This window comes from Heteronotia binoei, chromosome 1 (genome assembly GCF_032191835.1).
Source record: "Heteronotia binoei isolate CCM8104 ecotype False Entrance Well chromosome 1, APGP_CSIRO_Hbin_v1, whole genome shotgun sequence".
In the NCBI taxonomy this organism is placed as follows: domain Eukaryota; kingdom Metazoa; phylum Chordata; class Lepidosauria; order Squamata; family Gekkonidae; genus Heteronotia; species Heteronotia binoei.
The window spans coordinates 264,417,788-264,444,324 of NC_083223.1; the positions used below are offsets into that span (position 1 = coordinate 264,417,788).

Here is a 26,537-nt window from a genome sequence, read left to right on the forward strand (position 1 = left end):
CTTCCAGCAGCTCATTCCAACAGCTAGGGGCAGCAACGGAAAAGGCCCTGGCTCTTGTTGATTTGAGCCTCGCTTCTCTGATGCTGGGGACTGTCACCAGGTTTTGAGACCCGGACCGAAGTGCTCGCTGGGGCATGTGCAGGGAAAGGCGGTCCCTAAGGTATGCGGGACCCTGGCCATATAGGGCTTTAAATGCAGAAAATTCACAACCACCCCCCCCCTAAATTCACAAGATTTGCATTGCTGTCAGGCAGCCATCTAGCCTCTGTTTAAAAACCTCCAAGGAAGGGAGGGAGGGAGGAAGAAAAATAGATGGAGAGGGAGGGAGAGATGGAAAGAAAGCAACTTTAACCTTAAATGCATTCTCCAAGCTGCTGGTTGACTTGGCTTGGAGAAGTAATTTAAAGAAACAAATGTCTTCTCCAAGCCAGCCGATGGGGCAGTGGGGGATACAAGAGCCACACAATATGTGTGAAAGAGCCACATGGCTCCTGAGCCACAGTTTGGCCACCCCTGGCCTAGAGCATCCCTGACAGTCCAGCCACTGCTTAAAGACTGCCAGTGAGGGGGGGAACTCACCACCTCCCTCGGCAGCTGATTCCACTGTTGAACAACTCTGACTGTACAAAAGGAAGCGAAGCAGTTATGGACCTGGTTGGTGTTTGGATGGGAGACCCCCAAGTCTAAGGTTGCTCTACAGAGGCAAACGATGGCCAACTACTTCTGTTCGTCTCTTCCCTTGAAAACCTGATGGGGTCACCATAAGTAGGCTGTGATTTGCCTGCACTTTCCATCAGGGGGCCCTGATGGACACACCGTTGGGCCTGCCTGCTCCATGGCTGCAATCTGAGTTCAGGAAGGGGCCTGGAAATACCTTAGTCCCACATGGCTGTGGGCAGGAGACCTTCATCTGCATCTGAGGCACAGGGCAGTCTTCCCTAGACCTAACAACCCAGCAGCCACCGAGAGCCAGTTTGGTGCGCAGACTCTTATCTGGGAGAACCAGGGTTGATTCCCCATTCCTCCACTTGCAGCTGCTGGTCAGCCATAGCTATCGCAGGAGTTGTCCTTGAAAGGGCAGCTTCTGTCAGAGCTCTCTCAGCCCCACCCACCTCACAGGGTGTCTGTTGTGAGGGAGGAAGGTAAAGGAGAGCCAGTTTGGTGTAGTGGTTAAGTGTGCGGACTCTTATCTGGGAGAACCGGGTTTGATTCCCCACTCCTCCACTTGCACTTGCTGGCATGGCCTTGGGTCAGCCATAGCTATCGCAGGAGTTGTCCTTGAAAGGGCAGCTGCTGCGAGAGCCCTCTCAGCCCCACCCACCTCACAGGGTGTGTGTTGTGGGGGAGGAAGGGAAAGGAGATTGTAGGCAGCTCTGAGACTCTGTCCTTGAAAGGGCAGCTGCTGTGAGAGCTCTCTCAGCCCCATTCGCCTCACAGGGTGTCTGTTGTGGGGGGAGAAGATAGAGTAGATTGGAAGCTGCTCTGAGTCTCTGATTCCGAGAGAAGGGCGGGGTATAAATCTTCAATTCTTCTTCTCCTTGTTGAATTTCCTTGTCCCTCCTCTCCTCTCTCGCTTCCAGCTCCGTTCCGTGCCCTGGAACAAAGGCAGAAATGGAAAGCGAACGCCCCCCTCCTCCCCAAAGCAGCCCTCTGCAACTCCATCACTTTGCTGATGCTGGGAAGAGGTAGCCGCAGGTGGCATTCGAGCAGTCAGCCGCACGCACGTGGGGTGGAGGAAAAGAGCAGCGTTGTCGCTGCTTTGAGGCGGGCGCGAGGATTGAAGCGCTGCAGCAAAACAGCACAAACGAGGAACAGGATGGGGACGGTAACGAAGCCGTTGCCCATCCTCCTCCCCGTGGAAATTCTTCCCAGGCACGTCCTGTTACAGAAGATCGTCTTTGTTAACCAAATGCTCTCCCCCCCACCCCCCAGACACACAAGTCGTGCCTGGCCAGCGCCGCAGCTGTCCACAGAGCTCAGGCACTCGAGTTGCCTGATCCTCTTGGACCCGTTCCAAAAAAGGGGGGAAGCACCAGCTTGGGGATGGACCATCAGGACATCGCATCCCACCCCCCCCCCCCACCCCGCCAAAACCTCCCTGTATTGTGTAGCTGAATTATCGGTTAGGGCAGCTGTTAAAGAAGCTCCGTTTCCTCAACAGATGGCAAGCCCAGGAGGACCCTTTGAGGATTTCCCCCTCCTCGGTGTGCAGAGGAAGGATGGCTGCACATGATCTTTTAAAAATAAAACCAAATCCAAAAGCGTTGTTTCAAAAAGCAAAGTTAAATCGTCGAACCTACTTACGTTGTGTTGTTGGTTTTCGCCCCCCCCGCCCCCTTTCCTCTTCAGTGGTCGGGATACCTGCACGGAGTACGAGGCTAGGAAGCACCATGGAAGATTCCGTGGATAATATATTACAGCACATTGCCCAGCACGAAAGTCAGGCTGCGCTGGACAAAACCCTCGAGGCCGTCATGGCCAACGCGCCCGCTCCGCCTTCTGGGAGCCCCAGCCGCAGCCCCAACCGGGAGAAGAGCAGCTGCCTCTCGGGCCCGAGCGTTCTGGGTGACTCGGGCCACGAAGGCCACTCTCTCCTTTCCGACCGCTTGTCGGGTGGCTACTCCCCGCATCACCTCAAGAGGAGCATGGTGGAAGCCATGCAGCGGCAGGCGAGGAAAATGTGCGATTACGACAAGATCTTGGCCACCAAGAAAAACCTGGACCACGTGAACAAGATCCTCAAAGCCAAGAAGCTTCAGCGGCAGTCGCGGACGGGCAATAACTTTGTGAAGCGCCGGCCGGGCAGGCCCAGGAAGTACCCATTGCAGTCGGTGGTTTCGGTGCACTCGCTGCAAGTGAGCCGGTTCGTCGGCCCCGACCTCGAGAGCGGGGACAAAGACTGCCTGCTGCACCGTGGCCCGGACACTGTGACAGACGCCATAGAGTCGGTGGTCCAGGGGGTGAATGTGAAAGGGTGGAAGAGGAAGAGGTGGCTGGAGGAGGAGGAGGAGCAGGCCCGGAAGAGGCAAAAGCCTCTGCCGGAGGAAGAGCAGGAGAGCAACAAGAGGTAAATTCCTTTGTTTTGGGATGCTGCTAAGTTCCAGTTGCTAAGAGTAACAGAACCCTGCGTGGGAGAAAACCACGTTTCTAGCCCTCATGGTTTGTGTGTGCAGGGCCAGCCCTAAACTGCCTTACACCCTAGGTAAGGCTAACGTCCACTACCTCCCCCCCCCCCCCCCGCATGGATAATGTCACTGAGTCTCATGAGGGCACCCCCAGAAGGCCGGCCCCCTAGGCAGTCGCCCACTTTGCCTAGTGGCAAGGGTGGCCCTGTGTGTGTGTGTGTGTGTTTAAGCTCCTGATGGTAGAACCAGCTTTTGGGCTAGAAATGGTCCAAGTGGGACTGTCCTGTGTCTTGAGAGGTTCCTTATTGACTGTTTCCCTTCCTTGGAGCCCAGTACATATGAACATATGAAGCTGCCTTATACTGAATCAGACCCTCGGTCCATCAAAGTCAGTATTGTCTTCTCAGACTGGCAGCAGCTCTCCAGGGTCTCAAGCTGAGGTTTTTCACACCTATTTGCCTGGACCCTTTTTTGGAGATGCCAGGGATTGAACCTGGGACCTTCTGCTTCCCAAGCAGATGCTCTACCACTGAGCCACCGTCCCTCCAGTAAGTTCTACATCAGCCTTGCTGGGCACTACGTCCACTCTTCACCCCCTTTTCTGCCATAGGTAAGCCATGTTGAAACAGTATATTGCAGACATGGTACAGATAGTGGCAGTATTCTTAGATGAGCACACCCATGCTCCTTGCAGACTCCACTGCCAAGGTCAAGTTGGCCTTTATGGCTGCTGGGAGTTCGGGGGGGGGGGGGCAGTGGCCTTTCCCCACTTGACCTGGGTCACCCTAGCCCCACATAGCCTAGTGGAGGCAGTGCACGGCTCAGGGGAAGAGGCACTCAGCCTGGGCAGGCAAGCCACTTCTCTCTCCCTCCTTTGGGGCCCTGTTCTAGGACTATCTTTCCTTACCAGGCCATCCTTGTCTGCTGTCCTGGGCAACTGACTGTAGCCTGCAAGGCCACAGAGCAGCGGATTTGCCCACTCTGAATCAGCTTTTCTCCAAGTCTCCAAACCTCACGCTTGTGAAAAGCGCGGTGCCTAACCCACAGCTGAGGTGGTTGCCCTGAACGCACACTGCAAATCGCCTGAAGTGTCTCGGAAGGCGTCGGGTCGCCTCATGTTGAGTCTGACCACCGATCCACCAAGGCCAATCCTTTCTTAACCCGCAGTGGCTTTCCAGAACCTTTTCCAGGCCTGCTGCCTGAGATGCCAAAGACCAGATCTGGGAGCAGACTGCCCCAAACCATTCTGGATTTCTTTCTAAAGACATGCAAAGCTACCTTAACATTTCACATAAGCAGTCCATCTTAGCTGGCGTTGTTTGCGTCTGGCTGGTAACTGCCACGCACAGAGGTCTTTCCCAGATGCTTTTTATCTGGAGATGTCTGGGATTGATCCTGGGGCCCAGTGAATGTAAAGCATGCTGAGCTATGAGCTGTCCCTACAGGGGGGTTTTCCTGCCGCTCTGTGAGCCAGTTGCCAATGTGTTCATCCGCCTTGGTTTCCTTCCAGCTTTCCCGAGGCTGCAGCCGAGTGCCCTGCCCCCGAGGAGACGGTGGTAAAACCGCGTGAGCCAGAGAGAGTCGAGCAGCCTCCGACCGCCTTTGTCCAGCGTGAGAAGAAAGCTCCCCGCCCTCCGAAGAAGAAGTACCAGAAGGCAGGGCTGTACTCTGATGTGTACAAAACCACCGAGTAAGTGGGCCTGCTGAACTACCCGCTATAAGTCTTTTGCTCCCCTCCTTCTGGGGACTTGCAATTGAAATCGCAGACCTGTGGAAACGTTACACACCTTCCCAGCAATGTTCCCTTCTAAGCTGCAGAGTCTTGTGAGCAAAAATTCTACTTTGTGAGCCACTGGCATTAAAGATGTGAGCTGCTGGCATTAAAGTTGTGAGCTACTGCATAAATTATTGGGCTCATGGCAAGCAAACGGGACCACGAAGGGTCAGCTGCAGAAACTAACCAACACAAAACCCCTCTCTGTGTAATGCAAAAGCAAACATACAACATTTTAAACAATATACACAATTTTATGTGTTTACTAACAAATAAATCCTCACAGTGATAAACGATTAGCAAATTAAATACAGCAGAAAATCCTTCCGAAGCACAACGCACACGCTATTCCTACTGTTTTGGGATGCTGTAATGATTCATTACCTAATGATTCAGTAGGTAAGTGGTGCCTTTCAATATTTGCTGTTATCTCTTTTTGGAATAGGCATGAAGGTAATTTGTAATGCGTTCAAGAAAGAAATGTGAATAGAGCCATGGAAGTGAGAAGAAATACTCTAAAACAAAAACAAAAAGAGATAACAGCAAATATTGAAAGCCACCACTTACCTAAAGGTAAAGGTAGTCCCCTGTGCAAGCACCAGTCGTTTTCGACTCTGGGGTGACGTTGCTTTCACAACGTTTTCACGGCCGACTTTTTTCAGGGTGGTTTGCCATTGCTTTCCGCAGACATCTACACTTTCCCCCCAGCAAGCTGGGTACTCATTTTACCGACCTCGGAAGGATGGAAGCCTGAGTCAACCTTGAGCCGGCTGTCTGAACCAGCTTCCGCTGGGATCGAACTCAGGTCATGAGCAGAGGGCTCCGATTGCAGTACTGCAGCTTTACCACTCTGCGCCTCGGGGCTCTTACCACTTACCTACTGAATCATTAATTAAGAAGATGGTCCCAGGACTCGAAACGATATAGGACCGGGTTTTCTGTATGTCGTCGGACTTCCATAAAAGCAACACCACATTTGGACATTGAGCCACGAATCAGTAGGAATAGCGTGTGTGTTGTGCTTCGGAAGGATTTTCTGCTGAATTTAATTTGCTAATCGTTTATCACTGTGAGGATTTATTTGCTAGTAAACACATGAAATTGTCTATATTTAAAATGTTGTATGTTTGATTTTGCACGACGCGGAGAGAGGTTTTGTGTTGGGAAATGAGTGTGCTCTGCAGTCATCATTCCTGAGCTAAGACAAAAATGTGTGAGCTGGAGGCTAAAAATCTGTGAGCTAGCTCACGCTAACTCAGCTTAGAGGGAACGCTGCTTCCCAGGTAAACCCCTGTCCGAGAGAGGCCTGCAGCGATCTTGGTTGCGCTGCAGGTGTCGGTCGCAGGAGAAGGTCAGGCTCCTTAGCATGAGGGTTTTAAGCGTCTTTAGATCAAAAGGACTGTTTTAAAAATGCAATTCACAATTTAGGAGCCCTCCAGGGAATCGCAGAAGGAACCACTAGGAAATTTCACTCTGACCCAGATCTCTCTCTCTCTCCAAGATGCTGTGAGCAGTTGGGGACTCAAATCGGGCAGATTTCCCTACCTCCTCTGTCTTGCCCCTGGCCTTCAGCGGAACGTTCCCGTTCCATGTGTATAGTCCATGAGTCACCAAAGAGAAATATCTGGTTAGTTTTTGAAGTGATACAAGGAGACGTATAATACTAAGATCATGGGATCACAGCTCAGGCCTGGTTCAAGCGTGCCTTGGTCTTGAGCCCCGGCACAGCTTCTGTCTGCATTCTGAGTAAGCAGCCCAAGAGAAAACACAGAAAGGCGGAAAACCAAAGGTTCTGTGTAACCAGCCTCAATAAAGAAACAAGACGGTAGAAAATTAATATATAATAAAGTAGAAAATTAAGCCTCATATTATGAAACAAAGCCACATATTAACATTGGAAATTAAGCCACAAATAATTGAAAGTAAACCACATCGAGCTGATAACAAAGAAGGGAACTTCACATAGTGGGATGAACCACCTTTCAATAAAGTCTGTAAAAGTCCAGGGAAGGATGTAAATCCAAAAATGTCCAGTCCAGTCTTCACCCAAAGGGTGATTAACATGTGGAATTCACTGCCACAGGAGGTGGTGACGGCCACAAGTATAGCCACCTTCAAGAGGGGTTTAGATAAAAATATGGAGCACAGGTCCATCAGTGGCTATTAGCCACAGTGTGTGTGTATATATAAAATTTTTTGCCACTGTGTGACACAGAGTGTTGGACTGGATGGGCCGTTGGCCTGATCCAACATGGCTTCTCTTATGTTCTTATGGCCACTGTGTGACACAGAGTGTTGGACTGGATGGGCTGTTGGCCTGATCCAACATGGCTTCTCTTATGTTTCTTATGTTCTTAACAGTGAAGACAGACCTTCCAGTGATATTTCCAAATGCACTGAAGCATAAAGTATCCACGCAACTACGCACAGGAGATATTTAGTGGACGGGATAGTACTCCGTTGTCCCCGTTTCACAATTGCTTCTTCCCTAGCTGAATTTTTCACAATCAAGACATGTCAAGAATGCTTCCAGGCACTTTGCAAGACTTTAGCTGTTGCACTTGGTTAGTGCCTTTCATGTTATATGAGGCTTAATTTTCTCCTTTATATTAATTTTCTACAGTCTTGTTTCTTTATTGAGGCTGGTTACACAGAACTTTTGGTTTTCCCTGCTCTACATTCGGAGGGCATCAAGCTGCCCTACTCTGGACTTGGTATCCTTAAGATGGACGGGAATGGCAAGGCAGAAGTCCACGGAGATTCATTCAGTGGCCAGGACATGGGAATTTCTTTAGGGCAACAGAGCCAAGGGCTTTGGAATACGTTTCCATGAAAGAACTAGAGCTTGACCCTGGGTTGGAATGAGTCGTGACGGAGGTTTCCCCTTCCCTTTCTCTCTGGAGATAGTTGCTGGGAGGTAAAGTTTGTGTAGAGCCAGTTTGGTGTAGTGTAGAGCCGAGAGCCAGTTTGGTGTAGCGGTTAAGTGTGTGGGCTCTTATCTGGGAGAACCGGGTTTGATTCCCCACTCCTCCACTTGCACCTGCTGGAATGGCCTTGGGTCAGCCATCGCTCTGGCAGAGGTTGTCCTTGAAAGAGCAGCTGCTGTGAGAGCCCTCTCAGCCCCACCCACCTCACAGGGTGTGTGTTGTGGGGGAGGAAGGGAAAGGAGATTGTAGGCAGCTCTGAGGCTCTGTCCTTGAAAGGGCAGCTGCTGGGAGAGCCCTCTCAGCCCCATGCACCTCACAGGGTGTCTGTTGTGGGGGGAGAAGATATAGGAGATTGTAAGCTGCTCTGAGTCTCCGATTCAGAGAGAAGGGCGGGGTATAAATCTGCAATTCTTCTTCTAAAACGGTTGCACTTGATTCTGAAAGCATACACTCTGGTGGGTCTGCATCTTGCCCTGGGTTGTGGACGCGCATCCGTTGGGCTGCGCATGGCTCAGAGGACAACCAAAGTCCTGCCTGGGAACAGATACTGAAGGCGTCAGTCTTTTGGGGGGGGTTTCCTGTCCTTTCAGCAGCTGCCTCTTGAGGCAACTCTTGGTTTCTGTGCTTGGTGTTTGTGCTGAGAAGAGTCGGGGTCTTGAGCCATAACATAAGCATGCTCAGTTCTCTCTCCTTAAGGTTCCTTTCTAGTTTGCAAAGTAGTATTTGTTCCTGCAGTATCTGGGGGTGGGGGTGGGGCATCTGTTGAGCGCGTGGATGTTTTGGCCATCTTTGTACGGCTGTGTTGTACGGTGTGCTCAATGGGCTCTTTGCCACCATAATCATTATTTGGAGTACATTTTGACTATCACAGTAAAACCGATTCTACTCTCATAGCAGTTCCCGTTCTCCTCCCCTCTGTTCTAGATTAAGGGCTTGATGGAAGGGAGTGGGAGAAAGAGAAAGACTTCCATAACTGCTGAGAATCAGGGTTTTGGGGGTTTTGGGGGGTGGGGGGTGGGGGATAGTTCTGGTTAATGTAAAAAGTCATGCAAAATTTTCAGCCAGTGCCGAAATTGAAACTGTACCCAAACATATTTAGTTCTAGTATAATAATACTTGTCTACCGTACTGGATTGTCGTAAAGCTTATTGAAATGATGTGTTCCTTATTAGAGCAAGTTTCGAGTCCCGCAGCACCTTCAGGACTGATAGATAAGATTTCCAGGATATGAGCTTTTTAGAGTCGCAGCTTCCCTTTCCCTTGAAAGCTCGGGGTTCCCTCTAAGCCATGCATGTGAGCAGCGGCTCATTGACACAGGAAGTCCCGCCTAGCAGCAGTCTGGAGCTATGCAGCGTCTTGCACTGCCTATTGCCCATTTTAAAATTATAGTCAGGGGTGGAATTCTAGCAGGAGCTCCTTTGCCTATTAGGCCACACACCCCTGATGCAGCCAATCCTCCTCAGTTTCTAAGGTGCTGCTGGACTCTAATTTTGTTCATCTGCTACAGTCTAAAGTGGCTGCCCTCTGGAACCATTGTTTATTATTTATTGGATTCATGGCATTTATGCAATTACACAATTTGCTATTGTCACGATATTTATAGCCCACTTTTCAGACAGCGCGGCTCACTGAAGAGCCTCGGGCTTTACAGACTGAAAGGACAAGGGAAAGGGAGGGAGATCGGTTTCAGCAGCGTCCAAGAGAAGTGAGCGTTCGTATCCCGTTGGGCGGAGCTGTTTTTCCCTCCCTGCTGTTCTTTCTGGGAAGGAGGGGGCTGCAGCCCGTCAGTGACCCTTGGGTCTCCGGCCACTGGCCAGAACGTCCTTCCTTCGCTTCTGTAGTCAATTCAATTCAATTCAAAGACATAAGAACATAAGAGAAGCCATGTTGGGTCAGGCCAATGGCCCATCCAGTCCAACACTCTGTGTCACACAGTGGCCAAAATTTTTTTTTTATATATATACACACACACACACACACACACACACTGTGGCTAATAGCAACTGATGGACCTCTGCTCCATATTTTTATCTAAACCCCTCCTGAAGGTGGCTATGCTTGTGGCCGCCACCACTTCCTGTTAATCACCCTTTGGGTGAAGAAGTACTTCCTTTTATCCTTTAACCTGTCTGCTCAGCAATTTCATCGAATGCCCACGAGTTCTTGTATTGTGAGAAAGGGAGAAAAGTACCTCTTTCTCTACTTTCTCCATCCCATGCATTATCTTGTAAACCTCTCTCATGTCACCCCGCAGTCAACGTTTCTCCAAGCTAAAGAGTCCCAACCTTTCTTCATAGGGAAAGTGTTCCAGCCCTTTAATCATTCTAGTTGCCCTTTTCTGGACTTTCTCCAATGCTATAATATCCTTTTTGAGGTGCAGCGACCAGAACTGCACACAGTACTCCAAATGAGACCGCACCATCGATTTATACAGGGGCATTATGATACTGGCTGATTTGTTTTCAATTCCCTTCCTAATAATTCCCAGCATGGCGTTGGCCTTTTTTATTGCAAACGCACACTGTCTTGACATTTTCAGTGAGTTATCTACCACGACCCCAAGATCTTTCTCTTGGTCAGTCTCCGCCAGTTCACACCCCATCAGCTTGTATTTGTAGCTGGGATTCTTGGCCCCAATGTGCATTACTTTGCACTTTGCCACACTGAACTGCATCTGCCATGTTGACGCCCACTCACCCAGTCTCAACAGGTCCCTTTGGAGTTCCTCACAATCCTCTCTGGTTCTCACCACCCTGAACAATTTAGTGTCATCCGCAAACTTGGCCACTTCACTGCTCACTCCCAACTCTAAATCATTTATGAACAAGTTAAAGAGCATGGGACCCAGTACCGAGCCCTGCGGCACCCCACTTCTTACCGTCCTCCACTGCGAAGACTGCCCATTCATACTCACTCTCTGCTTCCTATTACTCAGCCAGTTTTTGATCCACAAGAGGACCTGTCCTTTTACTCCATGGCACTCGAGCTTTCTAAGGAGCCTTTGATGAGGAACTTTATTGGCATATCTGCAGTCAAAAACAAATAAAGCATTGCAACGTAGCAATAAGGTCTAGGACAGGGGTGGCCAAACTGTGACTCGGGAGCCACATGTGGCTCTTGAAGCCCTCACCATCCTATTGGCCGGCTTGGAGATGATGACCATGATGATTAATGAAGGCATTTCTCTTTTTTAAATCACTTCACCAAGCCAGCCAGTGGCTTGGAGAATGCATTTAAAGTTAAAGTTGCTTTCTTTGCACCCCCTCCCTCCCACCCTCCCTCCCTCTTTGCAGCTCTCAAATATCCGAAGTTCATGTCTTGTGGCTCTCCAACATCTGATGTTTATTCCATGTGGCTCTTACTTTAAGCAAGTTTAGCCACCTGTGGTCTAGGGAAAATTAAGTGCATTTAAAAGCAGTCCTGTTGGAAATTTGAAAATTTAAAAGTTTCTAGGAAAATTAGCAGCATAGAAAATACTGAGCTGAGGGAATCAGGGCTAGGATTCCATATAGATAAATACAGTATATAAAAAAAAAATCACTATCTAAAATTTTGAATTTTAAGAACTTCTATAAGAAATTTGACGACGGCATTCGCGATCTCAGGGACTAGATCATTTAAAAGAAGTTGACATTTCAACTTAGTATTCAGATACCTTTTGGGATACAGCCAAGTTAAGAGCTTTATCGTGTCTGGACAGTTAAGACTACAGGGACATAGCCGTTCTTGTCTTGGGATCTGATGGTATCTGCCATAGAGCATTCTAGAGGGGACGCTTCTGTAGTCCCTGGCTAGCTGGCAAGTTGAAGCAGAGTCCTCCCAGCACCGGGCTCCTTCTCAGCTGAGGGCTTGGTATTGAAGTAGGTTTATAAGGTTTATTGGATTTATATCCCGCTCTCCCTGCCAAAGTGAATAGCATTCTTCCAAGGCGGAGGAAGTGGTCCGTCTGATGACAGGGCCCAGTCAGGAGCACCCAGCAGGTTCTAGTGTCCCTTCCCCCTCTCGCTGCCCCTCTCTTACAGTTCCTCCCTTCCATTCAGTTTTGAAGTTCATCGCAGTTCACATCCTCCCCAGTGGTTAAACTATAAACTGAAGTTAGCCCATCTGCCCGTAACACTCGTCAGAAGTGGGAGTTGAAGAAGAAACTGCTGGTATGGATGTCAGGTTGCACACTGCATCGTGAAAAGTGGGGACCAGATCTTGCAAACAGAAAGTTCGTTGCCTGCCAGGCCCATAGCTACAGTGTGGCCCAGGCCACTCCATTCTGCCCATATCTGTGGCCTCATCATTGGAGGGCCTCCAACCTGCCCCCTTTGCTCAACGCCATTCGCTGCCACCCTGAATAAGTGCAGCATTGCTACTGCAGCATCGCCGCCGGTTTCCTCTCTGCCGCGTCGCTCAAAACAAGCAGCCGCTGCTCTGATGGAGCAGCACTTTCTTCCTGTTTTCAAAGTTCCCAGCTGAGTGGGTTGCACTGCGAGAAGAGGCTGTGCCCCTGAACTTGACCATGGAAAGGGAAGGAAGCTGGCACTGTAAGGCAACTTCATCACTGGGAGATGAACAGCAGCTCGCAGAGCCCTAGTCGGCCTTGCTCAGTTTGGTGTAGCGGTTAAGTGCGCGGACTCTTATCTGAGGGAACCGGGTTTGATTCCCCACTCTCCACTTGCAGCTGCTGGAATGGCCTTGGGTCAGCCATAGCTCTTGTAGGAGTTGTCCTTGAAAGGGCAGCTGCTGTGAGAGCCCTCTCAGCCCCACCCACCTCACAGGGTGTCTGTTGTGGGGAGGAAGGTAAAGGAGATTGTGAGCCGCTCTGAGACTCTTCGGAGTGGAGGGCGGGATATAAATCCAATGTCTTCATCTACCTCACAGGGTGTCTGTTGTGGGGGAGGAAGGTAAAGGAGATTGTGAGCCCCTCTGAGACTCTTCGGAGTAGAGGGCGGGATATAAATCCAATATCTTCATCCACCTCACAGGGTGTCTGTTGTGGGGGAGGAAGGTAAAGGAGATTGTGAGCTGCTCTGAGACTCTTCGGAGTGGAGGGCGGGATATAAATCCAATGTCGTCATCTTCTTCAGAGAGCCAGTTTGGTGTAGTGGTTAAGTGTGCGGACTCTTATCTGGGAGAACCGGGTTTGATTCCCCACTCCTCCACTTGCACCTGCTAGCATGGCCTTGGGTCAGCCATAGCTCTGGCAGAGGTTGTCCTTGAAAGGGCAGCTGCTGGGAGAGCCCTCTCCATCCCCACCCACCTCACAGGGTGTCTGTTGTGGGGGAGGAAGGGAAAGGAGATTGTGAGCCGCTCTGAGACTCTTCGGCGTGGAGGGCAGGATATAAATCCAATATTTTCATTTACCTCACAGGGTGCCTGTTGTGAGGGAGGAAGGTAAAGGAGATTGTGAGCCGCTCTGAGACTCTTCGGAGTGGAGGGCGGGATATAAATCCAATATCTTCATCCACCTCACAGGGTGTCTGTTGTGGGGGAGGAAGGTAAAGGAGATTGTGAGCTGCTCTGAGACTCTTCGGAGTGGAGGGCGGGATATAAATCCAATATCTTCATCTACCTCACAGGGTGTCTGTTGTGGGGGAGGAAGGGAAAGGAGATTGTGAGCCGCTCTGAGACTCTTCGGAGTGGAGGGCGGGATATAAATCCAATACCATCTTCTTCATCTTTGTGTTAACTTTTAGTGACATCATTTGTGATGTTATTTTAGGCTCTGTGCCCCCCACGCCCCAAAAATATTTTTTTATCCCCTGGGGGCCTCCTTAAAATTTTCTAGCTATGGGCCTGTTCCTGCTGATGTCATAGGAGAAGAGGCAACATCATGTCTCCTTTCTGACGTCCCATGGGCACTCAGGAATAGCTTTTTGCAGGTGTCGGTGTGTATTACCAAGCGTACAAATTGCCTGCTCATGGTGGGACAGGAGCACACGTCGCCTGCGGGCCGCTGCCGTTTTTGGTACACAAATTGGCAGCAGCCGCGTTGGGGAGGTTTCAGATTTGCCATGCCCAGGGGAAGTTGAACTCGCATGGACTTGCCCCCGCTCCACGACCCGAGCTGATGCAACTCGCCGTCTCCTCTCTCGGAGCCCACGTGCAAAATTCCTGAATGGCATCCAAGTTAAAGCATATTTTGCTCACAAGACGCGTGACTCATCATTGTTTCCTAGGAGCTCTTTTCTTTCCTTAAAGGACAGATCAGGAGATCCTCTGGATGGCTAGGGAGTGGTTTGCTTGCTTATCAAATCTGTGCTTCGCTAGTGTAAATAATTTTTGCCCAGACCGAGGAAAGAATGTGCCGTGTGGCCTCTCGTTGCTCTTTGGCAGTAGTTTCGAGGAGGCAAAGGCGTCGGCGTCTTTTGCAGAGTGAAGCGAACACCATAGTAGAGATGCTTCCCCCCCACCCCAGAGCAAAGCTGTAGGAGAGCCAGTTTGGTGTAGTGGTTAAGTGTGCGGACTCTTATCTGGGAGAACCGGGTTTGATTCCCCACTCCTCCACTTGCACCTGCTAGCCTGGCCTTGGGTCAGCCAGAGCTCTGGCAGAGGTTGTCCTTGAAAGGGCAGCTGCTGTTAGAGCCCTCTCCAGCCCCACCCACCTCACAGGGTGTCTGTTGTGGGGGAGGAAGGTAAAGGAGATTGTGAGCCGCTCTGAGACTCTTCGGAGTGGAGGGCGGGATATAAATCCAATATCTTCATCTTCTTCTTCTTCTTGGTATAGAACTGACTCATATTGTGCTCTTCATCAGGCAACTTGGAAATACATTTTTTCCCTCCAGGCTGTAATGTGAAAACTGACCGTATAACGTGGGTTCCTCGCAATTCATGTTCTTGAAATCATACTTCAAAATAACCCATTATAGGCATTAAGATTCACTGCAACAAAAACGCTCAATAAGTGGAGAATCTTTTATCCCTTTTTAAAGGCAAGGCAAGTCATTTTCCGTCTACCACATGTAGAGAAATGGTTGAGTCATTCCTGGTTGTGGTTCTTGCAGTGCATGTGGCTGCATTTGCAAACCTCTGTCGTAAAGCAAAGCCATAGATTGTTTCGCAGCGGTGTGTTTGCAGTTTGCTGTGCGTAGCCTGGTTTCCTGGGGGAGGACTGCCTTGCTTCAGTGAAATGTGCAAAGCTAAGGCAGACCCTTGCCAAGAATTGCAGAAGTGGGAACTTCCGAAGCTGGAGCCCAAATAACGTCATAAATCCTTAGAAAGGAAACAGCATTTGCTGGACGTTATGGGGAAGTCTGATAGAATTTTTTTTCTGGTGTCCTGATTTGAAAGGAATGCTTCGAAGCAAGACTGTCTGTATGATTTTGATCAATTAATTAATTGATTTAGCTGCTATAATATAAACTAAACTAGTAATTCTGAATTTTAAAAGTGTTCTCTTTTTAAATATGCGTATGTTATAGCAGCAGCCCAGACTCGTCTGATCTAGTCAGAGCTTGGAAGCTAAGCAGGTTCAGTACTTGGATGGGAGACCACCAAGGCTATGGGGGATGCTGTACAGAGGAAGGCAACGGCAAACCACTTCTGCTGGTCTCTCACCTTGAAAACTCCACGAACGGGAACTCTGTGAGATTGCCGTGAGTGCATTGCAACTCTATAGCTAACTTGTATGGTAGAGTAGGCCTCTGTGATGCACCCGTCCACTTCCGTCTCTCAGAGGCAAGATTTTCCCTCTGTTTCCCTTTGAGACTGAGCTGCCCTAGTTATGTCTTCTTTCCTGAAGGACTCTGGCTGTCCCACCCTGTTGCAGTATGATATTTTACTGCTGGTTCAGCCCAGGAGCCTGAGGGAAGGGTCCCCTTTAACTTAACTGAAATGGAACTCAAGGCTTTTGGAAGTTTAGCAATAACAAAATATTTAACATAGAAGGAGAAAGGCCAGGTGAAATCAAGGAGAATGCCTGAGGTAACGAATAAATAACAGGTAAAATCAGTAAATTTCAGTTTCAGGCTAATGAGAGTTTCTTAAACTATTCACAGTGACAAAATCTTCATGATGAGAGGTTTTTGTTCTAGTGTTTTTCAGATCAGTACACTTTCTTTTAGTGTTCTTTCCATAAAACTGGGACACTGTCCGGTACCCCCTTCTTTTGTTCTTGAGTTTTAACTGTCTCTTAAGATTTCACAAGGCGTTCTCTAACCACAGCTGACCAGAGATATCTCCACTCTCTAGAGATATCTCCTTGTTCTGACTGGGCAGGGACATTCTTCTCTCACTGGAAGATCTGTCCCCCTTTTTCAGCCCAAATGAGAGTCTTTGCCTCACTACCCACTCTTCCTTGCCAATCTCCCCAGTACTTCATCTGTGTTAAAGTGCTCTCAGTCAGGGCTGAATTCAGACTGTCAGTATGCAACTCTTCTCAGCTAGGACTGAAACCAGACTGAATTTCTCCTCAGCATTCAGCTCTCAAGTCTTTCTCTGCTCAGCTGATGCTAATCTTTGGCACAGCCTGTCACTCAAGGCTCTCTGTTTCTGTGAAAAATTAATCCTTCACAGTCCCATAGCTGTTTATACAACACTTCTAAGCTTTAAAAGTGCAGCCCTTCGCAGCCTCATCTTAATTGAGACAGTTCCCTCTGTGCGAAAAAAGGGAATGCCTCTTCATAGCAATGCCCGCAAATATCGAACAGGTGCACCACCTTTTAAGATCACCCTTCTTTGTATGAAGGAAGAAGGGAAATTCTTTTTTTCCAGAAGAGTGACTGCCATCCAAGGTTCTGAAGGCATGATTAAATGCTGTTTTTCATTAAACGTTCATCTGGATTAATGAGTGGGGGGGGAGAGTTTTTATCCAGCCTGGAGGTATGTAGTAGATCTAATTAATTATCTGGATTTTGCAGCCCTCTCTTAAAGGTGTTTCTGTCGCTATTTCTTACAAACTTCATCTTAAATGTGATGTGGATTCCTAGGAGAAAGGGTAAGAAGGCTGCGCTTGCGTGAGCCTCTGAAGCCTACACGGGTTGTGATGATTTGCCAGGAACAAAAAATGGAAACACTGGGTGCTTCGGGGATCAGTTTTTTGGCGTATATAAATACTGAAGTGATGGGGGTTTGATTGCAGGAGTAAAGGTGGTCCAAATGGTGTGTATTGGGCAGGTGGATGTAACCGTTAGAGTGGCACAGCACCCTCTAGAGTCAGTACAGTTACCTGCATGTCTAGCTGCTCCAGGTCTTTGGACAGTAAAGCCAGAAAAGGGCATTTGGCACAGCTGGTGTGGCCGGAGACCCCACTGGAAATCAGTGCAGAGCGTTTGGCCTCTCTGTTTGCATAGTCTGGGCACATGTGACTGACTAAATCAGTAGGCAGTCATTACAAGCATACCGAATGGAAGTTGTTAGGTGTATTGCTAGACAAGCTCTTCAGTCTTGGGGGGCCGGTGGGGGGGGAATAACCTGATGATATGCCTCCCCCTCTCCTTTTCCCCGGTTTGTCATCTTGCAGCCTCTTCTTTTAATAAGACTACAAGAATACGTTACAGATTTACTAAGCAAGAATGTTTTACAGATTTGCTTTCAGGCGTAAGGACTAGACCAGTAAGTGGGTTCTAGGTCAAATCGAGCCTGAATTTCCCCTAGAAGCTGAACAGCTAAACTCAGATTATTGCACGTTATGTGAGAAGACAAGACTCACTGGAAATAATGCTAGGAAAAGTGGAAGGCGGCAGCAAAAGAAAGACCCAAATTGAGCTGGATTGACTTAATCAAGGAAGCTATTTAATTTATTTATTTTACTTACCTTCGATTTATATCCTGCTCATTCAAAAATGGACTCACGGCGGCTAACAGTCATAATGAAACCAACATCTCAATTACAAGTATAAACCGGTAAAACATAAACAGTTTACAATTTAAAACAAACTATTGGTGCTGTACAGAATCTTAAAGCATAGGCAGATCAGATTATATTATATTATTTATTATTTATTTATTACTTTTCATTTATATCCCGCCCTCTCCGCAAGCGGACTCAGGGCGGCTTACAACATTATAAAACAATTAATCCGATAAAACATATAAAACCATAATTTACATATCAACTTTAAAACCATTCTATAGCGCTGTTTCAATCCAGTATAGGCGGTATTGACTTCTTAACTATGATCGGACCCACCGGTGTCCGGTGGCAGCCCTTTTTCAGTTAGACCACAAAAGCCTGTTTAAACAGTTCGGTCTTACAGGCCCTGCGGAACGCAGATAAATCCCGCAGGGCCCTTATAGCTTCTGGGAGGGTGTTCCAAAGTTCTGGTGCTGCCACCGAAAAAGCCCTGGATCTCGTTACACATAGCCTGGCTTCTCTTGGGCCAGGGGCAGATTTTTTGTCCCTGATCGCAGTGCTCTCTGGGGGATATATGGGGAAAGGCGGTCCCATAGATAGGCAGGTCCCTGACCATAGAGGGCTTTAAAGGTTAATACCAACACCTTGAAGCGAACTCGGAATACAACAGGCAACCAGTGCAGCTCTCTCAGCATTGGCTGAATGTGCTCCCGTCGCGGCAGCCCCATTAGCAGCCGTGCCGCAGCGTTCTGCACTAGCTGTAGTCTCCGGGTTAGTGTCAAGGGTAGCCCCATGTAGAGAGCATTACAGTGATCTATTCTTGAGGTGACCGTAGCATGGATTACCGTCGCTAAGTCGTTGCGCTCCAGGTAAGGGGCCAGCTGCCGTGCTTGCCGAAGATGAAAAAAGGCAGATCTAACAGTGGCTGCCACCTGAGTCTCCATTGTAAGGGAGGACTCAAGGAGCACGCCTAAGCTCCTGACCTTAGGGACCGGTATCAATGGTACCCCGTCAAGGGCCGGCAGCTGGATCTCTCTCCCAGGACCGCCCCGACCCAGGTAGAGAATCTCCGTCTTCGTCGGATTCAATTTCAGCCGACTCAGTCTGAGCCAAGAGGCCACGGCTTGTAACGCCAGGTCTAGATTTTCCAGGGTACAGTCAGACTGGCCACCCAGATCTTCTGTTTACCTGTTGGTGGTCCTTCTGGTAGTATTGCCCAGCAGCATAGAAATGGCAGCCTTCTCCCACTAGTTTCTATAGGCCCGTTTAAAGCTACAGCCCTCTGGGAACAACAGGAGGCCATTAATTCATATGTTACCATAGGTCAGGAGAGCCAGTTTGGCGTAGTGGTTAAGTGTGCGGACTCTTATCTGGGAGAACCGGGTTTGATTCCCCACTCCTCCACTTGCACCTGCTGGAATGGCCTTGGGTCAGCTATAGCTCTGGCAGAGGTTGTCCTTGAAAGGGCAGCTGCTGTGAGAGCCCTCTCCAGCCCCACCCACCTCACAGGGTGTCTGTTGTGGGGGAGGAAGGTAAAGGAGATTGTGAGCCGCTCTAAGACTCTTCGGAGTGGAGGGCGGGATATAAATCCAATATCTTCTTCTTCTTAACAACAGTTAACACACACACACACACGGGCTAGAGGCATGTGTAGACTTCTGTTTTGAAGGCCCTGAAGACAGCACAGATGTGGTTTGGGAGCTCATTTCTTATATTTCCAATTCATTTGTATAGCTGTGCCTTGAGCTTGCAATCCCGGCTCTTCTTGCAAACGACATTGTTTTATTGACATAATTCTCGGGACGGTCCTGCAAGGTAGGCAGGGTTACCAGCACTATGGAGAAAAGAGGCCTGCCCCTTTAATAGAGGCTTAGCGGGATGTTATTGGCCAGGTGAGGTTGTTTACTGCCACAGCCATGAAAAGCTTCAGCTGCCCATTTGCACGCCTGAAGCTTCTATTAAAGAGGCAGAGCATTTTTTTCCCCCCTCCAGGTTTCTGGCAACACTGAAGGTAGGCCAGAAGTATTTATCCCATCCAAGAGAACAGTAGCTTTTGTAAGCCTCTCACCCTCCTGGTGTGATTTGAACTGGGACTTTTCCATTTATTTATTTTATTGGTGAATTTATATTCTGCCCTTTCCCAAGCGGGCTCAGGGCGGATTACGAACACATAAAACCAGCTGAACAACAGCAGGAAAAAGGAAAGGTCCCCTGTGCAAGCACCTGTTGTTTCTGACTCTGACATTGCTTTCACGTTTTCACGGCAGACCTTTTTACGGGGTGGTTCGCCATTGCCTTCCCTGGTCATTACACTTCCCCCCCCCCCCAGCAAGCTGAGTTCTCCTTTTACTGACCTCGGAAGGATGGAAGGCTGAGTCGATTTCGAACCGGCTACCTGAACCAGCTTCTGCTGGATTCGAACTCAGGTCGTGAGCAGAGGACTCTGATTGCAGTACTGCAGCTTTACCACTGCGCCACGGGACAATAAGAAACTAATAAAACAAGACAACACAGTAAAATATAGCAAAGGCGGGTGGGCTCATATTGCTGATTAAAATTATAGTTGTTGGCTTCAGTATAATAATTCAGGTGGTAGTCTGAGTATAATAATTCAGGTAATAATTGAGTATAATAATTCAGGTAATTGAACAGTTTAGTCGTGAGTGCTGTGCTTTGCTATAGAGCAGGGGTGGCCAAACTGCGGCTTGGGAGCCACATATGGCTCTTTCACACATATTGTGTGGCTTTTGAAGCCCTCACTGCTCCATCAGTCGACTTGGAGAAGGCATTTGTTTCTTTAAATCACTTCGCCAAGCCAGCTGGCAGCTAGGAGAATGCATTTAAAATTAGTTGCTTTCTTTCCGCCTCTCCTTTCCCCATCAATTTGCCTTCCTTCCTTCCTTCCTTCCTTCCTTCCTTCCTTCCTTCCTTCCTTCCTTCCTTCCTTCCTTCCTTCCTTCCTTCCTTCCTTCCTTCCTTCCTTCCTTCCTTCCTTCCTTCCTTCCTTCCTTCCTTCCTTCCTTCCTTCCTCGAGAGCCAGTTTGGTGTAGTAGTTGTGAGTGGACTCTTATCTGGGAAAACCAGGTTTGATTCCTCACTCCTCTGCTTGCATCTGCTGGAATGGCCTTGGGTCAGCCATAGCTCTCACGGAGGTTTTCCTTGAAAGGACTGCTCTCAGCCCCACCTACCTCACAGGGTGTCTGTTGTGGGGAAGGAAGATAAAGGCGATTGTGAGCCACTCTGAGATTTGGAGTGGAGGGTGGGATATAAATCCAATATCTTCTTCCTTCTCTCAAACATCTGATGTCCATGTCCATGGCTCTCAAACATCTGACATTTGTTCTATGTGGCTCTTACGTTAAGCAAGTTTGCCCACCCCTGCTATGGAGGCTGCTTCTCTCTGTAGTTAGTTGAGTTCACCGGGACTCACTCAAACTATGATGCTCACTCATGAGAGCCAGCATGGTGTCAGAACTAGACCCCGGGTTCAAATCCCCTCTCGTGCCATGGGAGTTCACTGGGTGGTGCTGGCCCAGTCGTGCACTCTCAGCCTAACCTGCCTCACCTGGCTGTTGTTGTGAAGATGGAAGAGAGGAGGAGAGAATGCTGCAAGCCTCTTTGGGTCCCCATCAAGGAGAAAGGCTGGGCATAAATAAGGACACTGAACAAATCTCTTCCTCTTTCTCCTTCTCTCCATCTCAGCCCCAAAAGTCGCCTGATCCAGTTAAAGAAGGAGAAGCTGGAGTACACTCCTGGAGAACATGAGTACGGATTGTTCCCGGCTCCTATTCACGTGGGTGAGTACTCCGTGTGCACTGTTGTGAACCACATGCCCCCCCACCCCAACTCTGCTAGAAGTTGTTCTTTTTTTAAAAGAACAATTCCATGAATTATGAGTTTGCTTTGAATGTCTCCAAAGGAGGCAGTTTCTAGGAATTTTATTCTGGGGGGATGGAGATTTACTCAGACGACAGAGGTAGGGTGGGAAGGGGAGGAACTGAGAAAATTTTTCCTCTCCTTTAGGTTATGTCAGTCAACTATGGACAGATACGTTATAGCAGCCCGCTTCCCTAAGGGAATTTTCCTTGTCTTGACTCCCACTGTAGTAGTAGTAGTAAAATTTATTGCATAAAGCCGTTGGCCATTACAATTACAACAACTTACAAGTTAAAAGCAGCCAAAAACTCTAAAATTAATTTAGATTATTTGCAATCTTAATTACATACAGCGTCCCCGTAATTCCATAGTCAGGCTCTAATTGTCCAGTTAACTGCATCATTTTACTGTCTGCCTAGGACCAGGTGTACTTCCTTTGCCCTGATTTTGTTAGCAGCCAGAGCAAAAAGTGCTACCTTGTAAGAGACCGTGGAGTCAACATCTGACAATGGAAATATTAGTTTACCAATATCAGATTCCATATACAACTGATCTGTTATTTCAGTCAGAAGCTTGCGGCTAGGTTCTGAATACAGCGAGCATAATGGAAGAGGTCCTCCACAGAAGTTTTGCTAATACAGATACGCGGTTCCTGAGGTGTTTTAGAGTATCGTCCCAGGAGAAATTCTGTTGGCGTGGTGTGAAACCGCAGAGCTATAAATGCTGATCTACGTTTATACACAGTAATATCCGCCAGATATGCAGATCCTAGGTGGTCCTTCTTTATAACTTTATACCAGGGGTGGCCAGCGGTAGCTCTCCAGATGTTTTTTTGCCTGCAACTCCCATCAGCCCCAGCCAGCATGGCCAATGGCTGGGGCTGATGGGAGTTGTAGGCAAAAAAACATCTGGAGAGCTACTGTTGGCCACCCCTGCTTTATACCATGAGGCAGATCTTGTCTGAACAGTTAGCAAATAGGCTATTACGGCTTCCCCATTAAACACCCATTGACGTAACACAGAGTTTGCCATGCGCAGAATCGGCCGTGTCTTTCTTCCCTTCCGAGCAATCTGAGACACTGTCTCTTCTTGAGAGCTTCGTAGCAGAAAGTGCCATGCCCTTTTGAATGCATCAGGACTGGAAAGCCCATTAGACCCCCCCCAAAAAAAAAACAAAAAAAAACCAGAGGTTCAAGTCCTTGCTCATCTGTGAAGCTCACTGAGTAATCTAGAGCTGGTCATCCTGTCTTGCTAGAATCACAGACTGGTAGAGCTGGAAGGCGCCGCACTGGCCGTCTAGTCCCACCCCCTACTCAGTGCAGGATCAGCCTAGAGCAGGGGTGTCAAACTCGTTTGTTATGAGGGCCAGATCTGACATAAGCAAGACCTTGTCGGGCTGGGCCCTGTTGGGCCCAGGCCATGTGTGTACCTGTTTAAGATTAGGTAGCAGAGATATAAACTTCATAAAGGACACAAACGGTATTAAAGCACTATTAAAAACTTAAAACATGCCTAAAACATTGGTACTGAGTCTTAAAGGTGCTTTCTTCGTATTTCTCCTATAGGATCCAGGGAACTGGGCAAAGGAAGCTCTGGCTCTTTCCTTCCTTCTGCAGAGGACCAGGAGGGGAAGGGGCCTTAGCCAATAGAAGGAAGAGAGGCTTGGCTTAGTAGCTCTGCTGTGAGATTGAGAGAGCCTGTCAAAGCAAGCTCTGCCTCTCCCCCTTCCTCCCCAAGGGAGGAGCCTCAGCCAATGGAGAAAGTAGAGGTTTTGCTCTGTAGCTCTTGTGCAATTAAGCAAGCCTGGCGAAGCAAGCTGCTTTGCAGAAGGAAGCAAGAGAGAGGGAGAAGGAAACAGATGACAGCCAGTTGCTCGGGGGCCTGATAAGAGCCCTCTGGGGTCCTGATTCGGCCCCCTGGGCCATATGTTTGACGCCCATGGCCTAGAGCATTCATGACGCATGTTTGTCCAGCCACTGCTTAAAAGCTGCCGTTGAGAGGGCGCTCACCACCTCCCCAGGCAGCCCATTCCACCGGGGAACTGCTCTGACTTTAGAAAGATCCAGCCGAGACCTTCCTGCCGTTAACCTAAACTCATTCTCGCCAGTCTTACCTGATGCTGCCAACAGGATCGGTTCTCTGCCCTCCTCTAAGTGACAGCCTTTCAGATACTTCGAGAGAACCATCATGTTCTCCCTCAGCCTCCTCTTCTCCAGACTAAACATTCCCAAGTCCCTCAGCCTTACCTCGTAGGGCTTAGTCTCCATTCTCTAATGATCCTTGTTGCTCTCCCGATGCGTCACCCAGTGGAAAGCCCTTCAGATGTTTGCTATGAGGACAGAATGGGCCAGTGCTTTGAGCAGGAACGCAATTCTGGCTGGCTTGGTGTCAGGGGGTGTGGCCTAATATGCAAAGGAGTGCCTGCTGGGCTTTTTCTACAAAAAAAAGGCTTGGGATGGGCTAATTCCTCTTATGCACATTCTGTGGAGAAGTAGAAACGCAATCAGACAATTTTTCCTGAAATGGAAGATGAAATTGCTATTGTTCAGCTGGAGGGTGGCATCCATCCATCAATAACCATGCAGCGAGCCAGAGGGAGCAGACTGGACTTGCTGGGTAGGTTTGTGTCAAAGGTCCCTCAAGTCCAATACCTTGTCTCCAATGGATGCCTCTAGGGAGCCCCCAAGCAGGTTATGAAGGCAGAAAACTCTCACCTCCTGTCTGCTACCGGCCTCTGCTGTTCCCAGATAGACTGCCTCTGAATCTGCAGGCCCCCTTTGTCTGCCGTGGCTCCCTTTGTCTGCCGTGGCTGCAGTAGGCCACGCTTAATATCTATCAGGGTGTCTTCCGGCAGCAAAATATATCAGCCACTGAAGCGATTTGTGAAGAAGTTGCTCTCTCGAGTCAGATCTTGCAGATCCATTGCGTGAAGGGCAGTGCATTTTCTCAGCGCGAGAAGCCCCTTGCTGCAGGGAAAGCGTCCTTGCAGCAAGGACGAATCACCTCCCTTAGTGGAACAGGTCCGCAAGACATAGACCTCCGTCTCCCTCCGGAGCTGGCCCCCTTTCAGCTTCACCGGATGACCCTGATCTCCTCTAACATTACAACAGAAGGAAATTTCCCTCCACCCACCGTCACCTTTCTTGATTCTATAAACCTCTCTCGTTTCCCCGCCCAGTAGTAAAAGAGCCCCATGAACCTGTTTGAGTGAAAAGACAAAAAAAAAGGGTAACGGCGCCCGACATTAAAATGACACAGGGAGAGCTTTGAGCGCTTCTTGGTGCAGTGCTTCTTTGAGAGCCAGTTTGGTGCAGTGGTTAAGTGTGCGGACTCCTATCTGGGAGAACCGGGTTTGATTCCCCACTCCTCCACTTGCACCTGCTGGAATGGCCTTGGGTCAGCCAATAGCTCTGGCAGAGGTTGTCCTTGAAAGGGCAGCTGCTGTGAGAGCCCTCTCCAGCCCCACCCACCTCACAGGGTGTCTGTTGTGGGGGAGGAAGGCAAAGGAGATGTGAGCCGCTCTGAGACTCTTCGGAGTGGAGGGCAGGATATAAATCCAATAGCTTCTTCTTCTTCTTTCTGCCTTGGACTTGGATAGTCTGCTCAGGTCCCCGGGGAGGCCGGGCCTCGAGTGCCAGTCTGCGGTCCCGTCCCATTTTTCCTGGCCGGGTCGCAACCTCCGGTTTATTTGCACCGGGAGACACAAACAAACACCACGCTGTAAAGATAAGGCAGTTTTAATGACTCCGCCTGGCCTAGGAGGGAAAAGTACTCTTGCCTTCCCGAATCGAGTTACGAGGATTATTTCTCTGCCCCGGCTACCTCATCTGGGTGCCTCCTTATTGAGCTAGAGAGAGAGAGAGAAGGAGCAAGCGAGAGCGCTCCCTGCTATCTGGGCCGGCTGCCAGGCCCTTGAAAGAGCCTTTTGTTTTACCCAGTGAGGTCATAGAAGTGAAAACAGATTCCCAGCGGACTTTGCTGCTTCCTGGAACTCGCCAAGCACAACCCGAGGCTTTGAAAAATAAGAACAAATTTTTAAGAGCGGACTGTAAAGGAAAACATGACAGCTGCACCCTTTTCTGCAGGGGACCTCTTGTCGGAGGTGGAGAAGGGCTGCTGTGCATCGGAGCCCTGAGGCATGTTCATTTCACACACAACACACACCCCTCCCCAGTCTTTGTTCTTTTCCATCACCCTGAATCCTGGGTCTCAGCACTCCAGCAGAGGCGACATAGAAACATAGGGCTGGAAGAGACCTTGAGGGTCATCTAGTCCAACCCCCTGCACACAACACGGGGAATTCACAACTGCCTCCCCTCCCCAGTCTCCTAGCGACCCTTGCTCTTTGCCCAGGGGATGGCAAATAACCTCCAGGGACCCTGGCAACGTTCCCTCTAAGCTGTGGAGTTATGTGAGCACAAATTCTACTTCGTGAGCTCCTGGCATTAATGCTGTGAGCTACTGCGTAACTTAGTTTGCTCTGAGGCCATTTTTCCTGAGCCAAAACAAAAATGTGTGAGCCGGAGGCTAAAATACTGTGAGCTGGCTCACACTAGCTCAGCTTAGAGGGAACACTGGTCCCATAAGAAAGGGTCACAAGAGCTGAGAAGCGGCTCGCCCCTTTCTTGCCTTCTCTCTCACCTGTCCTAAGATCACAGAATCCACATAGCTGTCAGATGACCACGTAGCCCAGGGGTGTCAAACATGTGGCCTGGGGGCCAAATCAGGCCCCTGGAGGGCTCCTCTCAGGCCCCCAAGCAACTGGCTGTCATCTGCTTCCTTCTCTCTCTCTTGCTTCCTTCCACATAATAGTTTGCTTTGCAAGGCTTGCTCAATTGCACAGGAGCTGCGTTGGTTGAGGCTCCTCCTTTGGGGAGGAAGGGGAGGGGAGCCAGAACTTGCTTTGCCAGGCTCTCTCAATCACGCAGCAGAGTTATCGAGCCAAGCCTCTCTTCCTTCTATTGGCTGAGGCTTCTCCCCCTCCTGGTCCCCTGGGGATGGAAAGAAAGAGCCAGAGCTTCCTTTGCCCAGTTCCCTGAATCCCATGGGAGAAA

The 26,537-nt window shown here is 49.2% G+C and overlaps 1 protein-coding gene across 1 annotated transcript in view; it reads left to right on the plus strand.

Moving 5' to 3' along the window:
• The window catches only part of ASH1L (ASH1 like histone lysine methyltransferase), a 135,561-nt gene that overhangs the window by 56,807 nt on the left and 52,217 nt on the right, over nucleotides 1-26,537 (plus strand). The window contains 3 exon segments of the mRNA XM_060255104.1: nucleotides 2,350-3,067; nucleotides 4,636-4,815; nucleotides 21,310-21,404. Of these exon segments, the coding sequence (XP_060111087.1) occupies nucleotides 2,350-3,067; nucleotides 4,636-4,815; nucleotides 21,310-21,404 (993 nt within the window).